Source organism: Colossoma macropomum, unplaced genomic scaffold, assembly GCF_904425465.1.
Source record: "Colossoma macropomum unplaced genomic scaffold, Colossoma_macropomum, whole genome shotgun sequence".
Taxonomy (NCBI): domain Eukaryota; kingdom Metazoa; phylum Chordata; class Actinopteri; order Characiformes; family Serrasalmidae; genus Colossoma; species Colossoma macropomum.
The window spans coordinates 22,150,730-22,164,725 of record NW_023494800.1 but is presented as its reverse complement, the minus strand read 5'-3'; the positions used below and the strand labels follow the sequence as shown (position 1 = coordinate 22,164,725).

Here is a 13,996-nt window from a genome sequence, read left to right as displayed (position 1 = left end):
TTAGTAGATCAGCATGCACATCTTTACAGGTGTTGTCAAGTGTGTACATGTTTTACACATACAAACCCATGGTAAATCAGGGCCAGAGTGTACATATTGCCTGGTAAAGAATTCCTACTAGACCACATCAAGGGTCCTGTAAAACACACAGGTGGAAATGTGAAAGTTGCTTTTTTTTACAATGGTGTCAGTGAGCTTGTGTTCATTGATGGGATCATGAACTGTGTACAAAGGGCATTTTGGATGCACATCTGCAGAGGTCAGCAAAGAAGTTGCTTAAACAATAATAATCTGAACACTAGTGTGTCACCATTAAAACAGAGCCATGGCAGTGCAAAGTCCAGGGGCAGGATGACTGTGCAACTGGTATTGAAGACAGCTCAAAACCTCCTTCCATCCATATCCAGTTTTCATGTGGGGCATGACATAGGAAAAGGCTCCTGGAAGTGACAACCCAAGGAGACTGTGGGCTTTGGATGCCAAGTACAGTTGGCATAAGTTCACCGCAGGAGCTGCCTAGCCCTCCCGTTCCTATTGGATGAGACTGTTCTGTCCTCTATGTGGTCCTTTCCGCCTCAATCTCCCATTATAGGGTGACGGGGGATCTCCCTCCAGGTTGTGTGTGCATTGCCCTCCCTTCTCTTTTAGAGGGACAAAGAGAGAGAACTCTTGGCACATTGTGTGGCCTGTACAGTGTCTGGTAGGCTTTCTGGGCCATTCAGTCCCACCAGCTTCGAACTTCCTGGGGCAGTGTGTGAAGGAAATGACCCATTGCCATTCTTTCAGCCAACTGTCCAAGCTCTAGGGCTCAGAGACTACGCACTGCAGCTGGCACATTTGTTGTCTGTGAAGCTCACCGGGTTTGTAGATACAGCAATGATATTCAGCTGCTGCAGGGGCAGATACTGTCCCTATTTGTGTGAGGATTTCATCCAAGAGCTTTGTATAATCTTGGGCCTTTTATTGTGGAAGGGAGAAGTATGCCAGTTGAACTGCGTCTGTGTAGTAGAGGCCAGTGATCTCAGTCTAACTTCTTTCGTCTCAGACTTCACACTCTGCTATAGCCTCAAACATATAGAGGTACTCCTCTAGGATGTCTTCCAGAGTAAGCTGATTCCGGGGTTGGGGAGTTACTTGTTTTGAGCCTGCCCTGCCAAATTTATTATAGCCTAAGTTCCTTCAGTGATACCACGCTGTGTGTAATCAATAAATAAAGTGCAAGTGAACAGAGACATCCACATGAAGGATGTTCATGCATACTGGACAGTCTGCTCAGGACGCAGCCTGTGCATTGTCAAGAATGTGCTACAAACTGCACCCTGCCCAAGCAAACAATGTCGTAATAGGTAATATTGAGCTCTTAATGAGACACTTGTGACAAGTTGTTTCCACAGTGGAAGACAAACTGTAGCACAGCCATTATTAGCTCTAAAAATAGGTGTTCATAAGATGCTAGATAATAATTACCCCCCTGGACTCAAATTTACAAGCTAATGAATGTTTATCATGTGCTTGACTTTTAACTAATGAGGGGAGCTCATAATAAAATCTCAAGATATTTTAAGCCCTTTCTCTCTCTCTCTCTTCTGTCTATTTCAGGGTAGAGTGGATGTAATTACTACGCATCATTCAAAAAATTGTAAACATTCAAGGCACATTTAATTTTCTGATAATTATAATTAGTATATAAAACATGTACGTCTACGTCTTTCATAGTATTCTTTCTTGGTTTGGTGCTATTTGTCTCCTAAGGCCTTTGAATCAGTCTGAGACACATCAGTCCCAAATTAGTGGTAATTAAATTAAGCTCTGGTCAGTTGTGTGTAAGTGAGTAACAGAAGTCATTAGCAAGCTAGTGTTGCCTTCTTTAATTGAATGTTCGTTTGCAGAACACCACAAAATTATTTGTATGCACGCTTACTGTAAATAAATATCAGGCTTGTGACCCTGATTCTGTAGTCATAGACCTGCAGTCATAAACCTAGAAAGCTTGTCTGGAAAAGGTTAGAAATTAGCAAGTTTTAAGTAAGACTCTAAAACAGGGGTGGCAAAGTCCAGTCCTTGAGGGACAGAATGCCGCAAAGCTTGATGATTTTCCTATTCAAACATACATTTATATAAATAACATTTATTCACTGTCAGGGGCAAAAGTAGTACTTGCATACTTTAACAGTCATTTCATGACCAGGGGTTCTTGTTATACATGCGCATACCTTTGTTTGCTAGGGAACAGCTTCTGGCTGATGTAAAATACTGGATGCTTTCTCTGTTGAAGTCCTGAGTGAGGACTGCTCCCAGTCCAGTGTCTAGGGCATCTGTCTGTATAATGATGGGGCAACTGAAGTCCGGATTGGTAGTGAGCCGTCATGAGCTGGCCGAATGCTTTCAGAGATTCTTTGGCCCATTTCAGACTCACTCTTTTCTGGTCATACCTGAGAAGGACAAGATATTGAGGGCTGGTGCCTCAGGAGTTGCTGCGTAATTCGGAACCCCAGGCTGTAAGCCCTAAATAGCACTTTTTTTGAGTTGACAGAACATTTGGGCTGACAGCCTAAACACAGACTTTCTATTACCTTTAAAATGTCAAACAGATGTTCCGTCCAATGTCCTAAGCATACAGTCACACCATCTAAATAGACAGCAGTGTCATATTGATGGGGCAAAGCACAAATCCGTCAGCCACTGGAGACTGGCAGGAGCACTATGCAGTCTAAAGGGAAGAAAATTCTGTTTTCTGAGTCAAAAATGCAAAACAGACAGAATGTGCTACTTTGGTCATTTGACCTTATTAGTAGATCAGCATGCACATTTTTACAGGTGTTGTCAAGTGTGTACATGTTTTACACATACAAACCCATGGTAAATCAGGGCCAGAGTGTACATATTGCCTGGTAAAGAATTCCTACTAGACCACATCAAGGGTCCTGTAAAACACACAGGTGGAAATGTGAAAGTTGCTTTTTTTTTACAATGGTGTCAGTGAGCTTGTGTTCATTGATGGGATCATGAACTGTGTACAAAGGGCATTTTGGATGCATATCTGCAGAGGTCAGCAAAGAAGTTGCTTAAACAATAATAATCTGAACACTAGTGTGTCACCATTAAAACAGAGCCATGGCAGTGCAAAGTCCAGGGGCAGGATGACTGTGCAACTGGTATTGAAGACAGCTCAAAACCTCCTTCCATCCATACAGTTTTCATGTGGGGCATGACATAGGAAAAGGCTCCTGGAAGTGACAATCCAACTAGAATGTGGGCTTTGGATGCCAAGTACAGTTGGCATAAGTTCACCGCAGGGGCTGCCTAGCCCTTTTGTTCCTATTGGATGAGACTGTTCTGTCCTCTATGTGGTCCTTTCTACCTCTATCTCCCATTATGGGGGATGGGGGATCTCCCTCCAGGTTGTGTGTGCATTGCCCTCCCTTCTCTCTTGGCTCTTGGCTATTCAGTCCCACCAGCTTCGAACTTCCTGGGGCAGTGTGTGAAGGAAACGACCCATTGCCATTCTCTCAGCCAATTTTCCAAGCTGTAGAGCTCAGAAACTATGCACTGCCGTTGGCTTATTTGTTGTGAAGGGTTCACACCAACACCGCATGTGTAATATAAATGTGTAGGGCGTGAAAATGTGTCATAGTATATGTTCTTCACAGAAAATGAAGGCCAAAGAATCTAAGGTTGAAATAATAATTTGCATATTTTTGTCTTTTGGTAAACAATGAAAATGGGTCCCACAGACCCGAGCACCACACAATGGTTAAGAAACCCCTTTTCCACAAATTTGATGGCATTTTTACTAACATATTGATTCACATGGAATTAATATAATGCCAGGTTATTATCTGTATTTGTTCTATAGAAGGTAAAAAGTGCCAGAATCTTGTGGGATCATGCTAAACTGTTGTGGGAGTGCACAGTCATTAATGATGACTGATATGACACATTCAGATTGGCTTATAGCCTACTAACCACATACTTAAGTTAAAAATAATAAAACAGCAGCATATCAAAAAACACCTAATTAAAATTTAAAACCGAACGGCAGCAACACAACAACATTTGGCCTACTAAACGCAGAGACCAACTGTGGCGTTTCCAATACATGAAGTCCAATGGAAATCGAATAATACTGCACGCCAAAGTTGTTAGGAGGCACGGAAAGAGGTGAGTTCACCGTAGGACAGTACAGTTACGTCACTTATCTCGTCACTCAGACTTGGAGAAAAGAATTCAAATTTTCTATTTCAATCTTTAAAATGCTCCTTTCTAGAGAAACTTGCCAGGTCAGAATGGTTCACAGTGGTGGTGACAGAAATAAGACATTTAAAGTGCTTAATAACTAACTGATTCTAAAAGCTACCTCACAGAAAACTATTACATGAAATAGTTACATATGCAATGCCTGATTCTAGAAATATTGCTTTACGATAGGTTTGAGATCAGATTTTGGCTTAAAACATATTTTCAAAATACATTTTTGTCACAGAGGTACACGCAGGGCACCGTAAGGCAAAACAGTGCTCAAATAATTTAGATTAACCACTATGTCACTATATGACTGGATAATATAAGACATTTAATAAATAAAAAGAAATAGATAATCTGTTGCACGTTCAATAATTCATTCATAATAATTGTTATTCATTATTCAAAGCTATAACAGGTGTTGAATTTTTCCTCAATTACGTTTAAAAAATATTAAAAATTGCAGAATATATAACTAATGTAAGACATGATGCTGATTCTGGATACGTTCAGTGAGTCAAGTGTGTGCAGTTAGAACGTACAAGGGGATGAAAAAACAGAATTTAACATTAGTATGTCAGGTATGACCATATGACAGCAAAAAGGATGGACACGTCGACAACCAGCTTGCCCTAGCATACAGATATTATGCTATTTACCAATGTACACCATAAAAACCACAATCATCAAACAAAAATTATACAAAAAACAATGCCAAATCCATATTGTTGAAACACTCAATTAAATAAGGTCAGTGTACGAGTTAAGTGAATCAGTTTGTAAACTGTCAACCATTCAGTGAGGCAATGGTGGATAATATGTTTGAATATCCTTTCCTCAAATTGTTTCTTTGAGAAAGTAATGTGTTTCAAGGCAATAAGGTCATCTGTTTAACTAAACTTTATGTTTTAAAATGTGTGTAAGCCAAGGAAATGTAACACAAGATCACAAAGGGGTTTTGAGTATTTTCATTACGTATTTAGCTTGGAACCATCTTTGAACAACAACATGTTGTTATGACACTTCAGATCCCATGAGCTCTTTTAAGGCTTCACAGAATGTCAATATAAGGATGGAGAGCCAGGCATCTAAAATAATTGCTCTGCTGTTTTGTATTGATGCTGATCTTCTTTTCCCAGAATATGACTGATGATTAATAGATCAATGCTGACATATTATTATAATACTGAAACATTATAATATACTATAACACTGACCCAAGATGTTTTTTTGACACTTTTTCTATTATCATGTGAAGACTTCCTAATCATCTAGGGAGGCTAAAAGATAATAACTGTTACCTTTGTTAAATAATAGAGCAAAACAGAGAAACAAGAAGGAACAATATTATTTGGAATTCTCAAAGAATGGGGACTTGAAGAATTATGAATCTTGAAAAATGAGGACTAAATATTTAAGACAATATTTGTCAGTGCAATGCAAATGTAAACGACAGAAGATTTAAAGATATGTTTGTGTCTATATACCGATTGAACTTTCTAACATCCAGCTGCCTTCCACTGTTTTCAAACAGCTGTCATATCATTTCTCAATGGAAAATCTGACCTTTAATAGTCCTTTACTACTATTGGAGGGACTTGTTGTCTCTGAGCAAACCTTGTTTCCTACATTTCTTTTCTTCCTGATTTTTTATCTGCTCATTATGGTAGCTAATATCGGATTCATTCTGCTTATAACAATGGAAAGAAGCTTACATGAGCCTATGTACATTCTCTTCTGTAATCTTCCCTTTAATGATGCATTTGGAAACTCTGTCATTGTCCCTCGGTTGCTTGGGGACCTTTTAAGGCCAAAATCTGAACGCTACATCAGTTATACTGAGTGTGTTGCTCAAGCCTTCTGCTTCCACATGTATCTTGCTGCCTCTCACACTGTACTCATGGTTATGGCCTTTGACAGATATATCGCCATATGTAATCCACTGCACTATACAACTGTTATGACTACTAAAATGGTGGCTAAACTGACTGCATCAGCCTGGGGTGTAGCACTAGTCTGTGTGAGCATATTGTTAGCTCTGACAATAAGGCTGAATCGCTGTGGAATATTAATAGAAAATCCGTTCTGTGATAATGCATCACTGTTCAAACTGTCATGTGAGAATCCTTATATTAATAATGTAAATGGCTTGACATACACAGCTGCTTTATTTGGCTTTTCTATGGGATGCATTGTACTTACTTATGCCAAAATAACAGCTGTCTGCATTAATCGTAAAAACAAAACTCTGAACAGCAAGGCTTTGAAAACCTGCAGCACACACTTGACTGTCTATTTAATCATGTGGATATCTGGGTTTAGCATGATCATACTCCACCGTTTCCCTGGTTATGCAGACATCCGGAAAGGGGCTGCGCTACTTTTCCATGTTGGCCCAGGTATTCTGAACCCTGTCATATATGCCCTGCAAACTACTGAGATTAGGCATGCTGTGCTGAAGATTCTACACTCAAAGATGGTGATCCCATAACCAGAATCTTCATGCATCTTCAGGCTTGAAACTGTTAATAAAATTCACTTATTCTAGCTTTGAAACTGTCTTTGCTGCATATGCTGTCCATGGATACTTCACCAAACTATATAAGGTAGTAACTAGTTACGGTTCCTCAGTTGTATGTAATTTTGATAGGTTTTCTGAGTATGCTCAAATGAAAACACTTTAACTTACACTCAAGCATATTTAATGTATTTAATAAGGAAATGTATGTAGAAAATTTTGATAAATTTTTTTTTCAAGTTTAATTTTGGTCTTTTCAGTTGACATTGCAGTACATTACAGGTGAGTCTATTATTTTTTGTATTAAGCTACTTTTAGTTATTGCATCACATGAACAACTGTTTGGAACATCCAAGAGCAAAATTAAAATATGACATGTCACATGTAATTCCTGTGCAAACTGCATTTTTGCTTTTTATGTCTTAAGCCAATTGAAGCCATTCTCTTTAGTGTTATGGCGACTAAGTGAAAATGTGATGGCTCATGTTCAAGGCCTGCTTGTCAAATATTTACAAAGGTGTGAATGGGAATTTGAGAATTGGGATTCTCCCTTATACTACAGTAGGAAGTTTATGCCTAAAAATACTCCCTTGTCATATTGAACTATGAACCACCCTGTTATTGCATCATTGCAAGTCATAAAACCAAGTCATAATTCCTGGCCTATTGATGGCAGAAAAAGCTATGCTGTTGTTGAACTATGGCATGCCAAAGGCCATGGAGAAAGGTCCAATGTCCACAATGGCTGATACAGGGAGGGTATAAGGTAGAGTAGGCCAAGATAACTGGAATTCACACTGCAATGTTTGATCCAATATTTTGGTTAACCAAATTCTATCAATCCAGACAAACATAGGGGGGTTGTGGTACCTGGTCTTGAATAATTGTTTTAGCCCTTAAAATACCTTATATTATTAGCTAACTAATCACTTCTTGAGCTGAACGAGGTGTGCACAGCAGAGAAAAACACTAAACTATACAGTGCAGGAGCTCCAAGCCTGGAGTTTAAAAAATACTGAATTAAAGGTCTGTGTAGTTTCTCGACATTCTCGGCTTCTGTCGCGTCTTGCGGGTGAATCTTTCACAAAGCACAGCAAATTGAAGGCATCAATACAAGCATAGTCACTCCCTGATTCAGTCCTCAAAATGGCAGCGACTATACAGTGTGACGTCACACAAAACGTGAGAATATGTACAATAACTCTTTAAAAATAATTCAATTATTTATTGTTCTAATTCATAATCTGTGTTGCATTTACCCTTCATTATGTCTACAACTCCTCAGAAGTTGCAGGGTATATCAATAAAACAGATATGACATTAGGAGTGAGGGGGGGAATCGATTCTTAGATGCATCGCGATGCGGACGTGGACGATTCTGAATCGATTCACAAATGTCAAAAATCGATTTTCTAAATATTTAATTGATAACGTAATGTTGATGGAACGCAAAATGCGCAATTTGGAAGTGCGGAAGTGCAGCGTCCAGAGAGTCTGTGGCGGCACATAACAAAAACACAACTGGATGAGCGAGAAATCTGACCAGCACCCTCTGCATTAAAAGCTAGGTTAGGTCAGGAGTCGATAATCCAAATTGTAAGAGCCATTTTGTCCTTTCAACAAAAATCAAACCACCTTGGGAGCCACAACATTTTATGTCCAGTAAGTTATGTCTCAGTATGTGATAAAGTCCTAGTATAGGCTAAAAATATAAACAAAAATGCAGACTTACTTAGCCCTGCTTTAAGCTTTAGCTATAGCCGCTTTCCTCCCATCTACGCCAGAAAACTTTTCTTCAAAAGTAGAACAGTTTCTTGTAAAACGTCTTTCAACATTTGACTGTTTTACGAGGCTGAAGTCACTTCTCATTCGCCAGCTTCTTGTTCGAATTTTCCCGTTCCACCTTTAATTTTGACTGAGGCGCAGAATGTAAATGCAGCACTATTTAAGGTGGAACGGGAAAATTCGAAAGAGAAGCAACTTCATCTTTGCAACTTTTTATTGTTTGACAGTCTCTCGTTGCAGACTTAACGTACCAGGAAACCAACTGCAGTGCTTATAAATGTCCATTCATCTCCAAATGTTCGTCTTAAATCTCTCTCTTCGGCTTTTCCTTAGCTGATGTTACTTGCTAGATGAGATTGCGTTGCTATGTGACCTGCAGTCTGCACGCCAGCCTTCAGGGTTATAGGATGGTGAATTAGCAGTGTTTAAGGACATCTAAAACAATCAGCACAGCTTTATTTTACTGCAAAGGAGGATTATTTTATTTTTATCAAGACAGTAAAAGAGCCGTATGTCGACCCCTGAGCTAGCGTATGGAAGCACTTTGGCTTCTATGAAGTTAAAGAGGAAAAGGACCTGGACAAGAGCCACACTATATGTAAGTTGTGTCACACTGAACTAAAATATTTTGGAAACGATAAACATGAGAAACCATATTACATGTTTCCACCCGTTTTCCGTCTAGTTGTACTTGCTGCCAACCGTCAAGCAAGCGATTTCGAAGCTTCCTCCCAAATTGGAAGCAAATATCCCTACCGCAACTTTTATTGCCAAGGATTTGCGTATGTACCTAGCTCTGATTTCGCTCATCAAGCAGGCCGGCCATGGAGCTTGGCTCGCCAAGGCTGACATTGTCTTGGCTTTTAAGATCCTCCCTCTGCACCCTGATTTTTGGCATCTGTTTGGAGTTTGCTGGGATGGCAGATTTTATTTTGCAGTTCGACTTGCCTTCGGATGCAAGAGCAGCCCCAAGATTTTTGACACTCTGGCCAAAGCCTTGTGTTGGATCTTGCTGAATGACTTGCTGACTACCCTATGTGCTTCACCTCCTCGATGACTTCCTCGTGGTGGCCCCCCCTTCCTCCCCACCTGCGTATGGCCTCTGTACCCTCTCGTCTGCATTTCAGCGTCTCGGTATCCCCCTCTCTCCGGAGAAGACATTGGGTCCATCTACCTCTCTTGAGTTCCTTGGCATTCAGCTGGACTCAGTCTTGTTCCAGGCTTCCCTTCCACCCGATAAGCTAGATCACGTTGCTACAGCCATGTCAGAATTTGTGCTGCAGCCCCGATGCTCGAAGCTGCAGCTCCTCTCCCTTCTTGAGCATCTCAATTACGCAATTCGAATAATACCTCAAGGACGCTCTTTTATCTCCCACCTCCTCAGCATTGCCTCCTCGATTCCCTCACTCCTACACCGCCTCTCCTTGGATGATGCATGTATCTTGAAACTCCACTTCTGGCTCTTCCTCCTCCAGCACTGGAATGGCATCTCTTTTTTCTATGAAGACGCTATCCTAGTCCCTGAAGATCTGCAACTATTCACTGATGCAGCTCCCTCAATAGGCTTTGGCTCCGCTTTGCTTTCATTCGAATCAGGCAATTCCTCTGCCTTGTGGGAACTCTACCCGGTCGTAATAGCCGCACTCTCTCTCTGGGGACATGAACAGACAGGAACATCAATTTATTCCCTCGAGCCATTCACATCCCAGGCCATTCGAATGCTATTGCTGACTCTCTCTCTCGTTTTCAATTTCAGAAATTCAAAGCCTTGGCACCTCAAGCAGAGCCTCATCCGACACTGACTCCTCCATTTTCAGACTCCATCCTCCAACTGACCAGCAGTTCTTTCAGCTCCTCCTCCAAGCTCAAGAAATAATCTTAAGCGCGGTTGCCCCTTGTACCCTGTTGACCTATTGGTCCGGATGGAAATCTTTCCAGTGCTTCCACACACTCCACAGCATTCCATTTCCTTTCAGACAATCTGTCAACGACAGCTGCTTACCTCACATTTGCCAGTTCATATTTAGCCATTCGCTCTTCCACCTTAAGAGTCTATTTAGCCGGGATCAATTTCTTTACGAAGCTTATCAACGGAACCCAACACACAATGGCTAACCACCCTCAGATTATACTTTTACTAAAAGGAATCCAAAGAAACAAACCTCACCTTCCACCACGTCAGCTGCCCTTAACCTCTGACATCCTCCACCACTGCATTCAGATACTCCGCGCTGGTCTCTTCCCTAAAGAACTATCCACTACATTAGAAGCCCTGTTTCTCCTCGCTTTCTTCGGTTTCCTGAGATGTTCAGAATATACAGCTCAAACAGAAGCTTTCAACCCTGCTCTACAGCCCTGCCTATCAGACTTAACCATGTTGTGATAAAGTGCGTCCCACGACCCGGCAGTATGCTGTGGCAGGGGACACACCTTATGGGTAGCGTCAGGCAAGTGGTCCAAGTAACTGGAATAAAATACAGCTGGTCCAAGAGTTCTTCTCCCCGTCACCTTTATTTACACACCAACACTCAGGATTATTTACATATTTACACTTGCACACATAACAAACGAAAACAAAACGAAAATAGTCTCTACAACTATGCAACAGACCAATGACTGCAAAGTCATACAGGTCTTCTACTCGCATCACCTTCAATCTTCCACCAAGCTGAAAGAACGGATTTTTCCCTGTACCCCCCAGTAATGCTGCTTATATTAGGGGTGCTCCTCCCCTAGAATATACCATTACTGGCCTGGGTTAAAACAAGTGCTCCCGATATTTGAATATATTTACATTCAACTGTAAATAATTCATGTTCTTCACTTATTCTTCACAGTTACATTTGATGTCATTAACACATTCACAATACAGTGTACACTTATTAAACAATTTCCTTTTCTTACAGGTTTTGTCCTTCCCTCCTCTTCTACAGAGGATGGAGTCACCCAGGTAAGTAAATCACAGGTGAACCCGTTCAGTTCTCTTTGCTCCTTAAAGCAAGCAAGGATAACCAGTCTTCAAGTAAGTACAGGTAAGTGTTTACAATCAGTCATTATATTGTGATGTGTAAAGGAGTACTTTACATCATCACACATGTTAAACTCAGATACCATTATCTACAATATCAAACACAGCAAAACAAACCAATATGGTAAAAGCATACCTTTATACTTATTTAAAATTAACTCTTATCTGAGTCCATATGAACCTCTGGCACAGTTACTCCAACTCAGGCTCTCTCAAACGCCCAGCAATCAGACCCACTCTTCATTACAGAAACCGGCACTGTGGTCTCCCGTCGCTGGTTCCACAAACTCTTATGCCTAGTTCTTTCATTATCAGGTTACCCTCCGGAGCAATTTTCTGCTCATTCCTTCAGAATCGGAGCAGCTTCTTCTGCTACACGCCAAGGGCTCCCTGACCATATGGTCCAACTACTTGGACGATGGTCTTCGCAAGCTTACCACAGCTACATACGAAAGCAAATCCAGGACCTCCGCCAAGCTCACGAACGGCTGGCCTCCATCTAATCCGGAATTTTTGGGGGTCGGCCTTCTCGTGATCCACAGAAGCCGTACTGAACTCCAGTCCAAAATTTCCTCAGAGTTCCCCTCCTCTCATTATCTCACTTACCAAGGCGTGGTCTGCATTCGCAAAATGGAGTTATGACATAACTGAAGTTTGAGGAAAAGACCACGCCTAAACTCCTCCTTCCCAATTTCAGCTTCCTATAAATACCAGTCCTTTGCTCCTCCTACTCGTGACGAAATTTCGCACCCCTCCTCCTCCCCTTTTCCTCCACCTTGTCCACGCCCGCACTTGATCTTCGATAGGGGGGTCGGTCTTCTCGTGATCCACAGAAGCCGTACTGAACTCCAGCCCAAAATTTCCTCAGAGTTCCCCTCCTCTCATTATCTCACTTACCAAGGCGTGGTCTGCATTCGCGAAATCGTTTTATAATCACATCGCAGCCCCCTGAATCGTAATCGAATCGAATCGTGAGGTGCCTAGAGATTCCCACCCCTACATGACATGATGCTATTTCTGCTTATGCTGAGCCTGTAAGGTATGTGCAGTTAGAATTTCAGATATGATCAAATTAAATTTATAGAAGAAAGCCTGGACACTATGACAAGCAGCTTGTCCTAGCATGCAGATATTACCATTACTAGCTTCACACACAACCAAATAATTTACATTAAACTCAAATGAAAACCTTCAGTGCTTAGAGTTTTCATACTCTTGTAACCAAAAAGAATTTTGAAGTAAGGTAATCCTTGTGATTTTGCTACCAGTGTCCAAAAACTTTTTGGCTATTCTTGGTTTCTACTGTACGTGTCAAAAATAAGAGCACAAACTCTTAATTTTATGAAAGATAATCAAAGAACACAAATTCCAATTTTGTTAACTGTCACTTGTCAAGTAAATACCTAAAAGGGCATTAATTATTACAATAATAATGATTATCATTGATGTGCGTGTCTGAACTGAAATGAGTGAACAATGCATTTGGAGATTGGGGATGAAAGGCTATCAACTGACAAGATTTTAGACAGTATGAGGGCACCTTGCATAATCAGTGTAAACCATAAAAACCATTATGAGCCAATGTGATGGAAAGATTTATAACAATTACAAAAAAATAACATGCCAAATTCATGTTGTTGTAACCCTCAATTAAATAAGGTTAGTGTACAAGTGAAGTGAGGCAGTTTGTTAACTATTTGAGTCAACCATTCAGTAAGGGAATGGTGGATAATATGTTTGAATATCCTCAGTCAAATTGTTTCTTTGAGAAGGGAATGTGTTTTAAGGGAATTAGATCATTTGTGTAACTAAAGTTTGTGTTTTACAATGTGTGTAAGCCAAGAAAATACAACTCAAGATCATAAAGAGGAGTTTTTCAATTACATATTTAGACTGGAACTATCTTTGCATAACAACCAGTTGTTACGACACTCCTTCAGATGTCCCATGAGCTTTTTTGAGGCTGAACAGAATGCCAATATAAGGATGGATGGCCAGGCATCCAAAATAGTAGTTCTGTTGTTTTGTATTGATGCTGACGTTCTTTATCCAAAAAATGACAATTTAACAGGTCAATACTTGACTTGCTAATATTATTCTAATCCTGACACAACACTGACCCAAGATGTTTCTTTCACACCAACTTTTTCTATTATCATATAAAAACTTCTTAATCACCCAGGGAGGCTAGAAGATCATAACTGTTATCGCTGGTACATAATAGAGAAAAATAGACAAGATCTGGAATTCTCAAAGAATGGGGGCTTATAGAATCATGAATCTTGAAGAGAAAGGAAAACATAATCAGAACAAAAATATATAAAACAAAGATTTAAAGATATGTTTGTGTCTATTAACCAATTGAACTTTCTGACATCCAGCTGCCTTCTTCTTATTTCATATAGCTGTTATATCATTTCTCA

The 13,996-nt window shown here is 40.4% G+C and overlaps 1 protein-coding gene and 1 pseudogene across 1 annotated transcript; both read left to right on the top strand.

The window, feature by feature from the left end:
* Positions 1 to 5,201: 5,201 nt before the first annotated feature.
* Positions 5,202 to 6,733, top strand: LOC118820094 (olfactory receptor 52D1-like). Its single transcript, XM_036588225.1, has one exon. The coding sequence runs from the start codon at positions 5,795 to 5,797 to the stop codon at positions 6,731 to 6,733; it is 939 nt and encodes a 312-aa protein (XP_036444118.1). The 5' UTR covers positions 5,202 to 5,794.
* A 2,596-nt stretch (positions 6,734 to 9,329) lies between these two features.
* Positions 9,330 to 10,421, top strand: LOC118820568 (annotated as a pseudogene).
* The last annotated feature ends 3,575 nt before the right edge of the window (positions 10,422 to 13,996 follow it).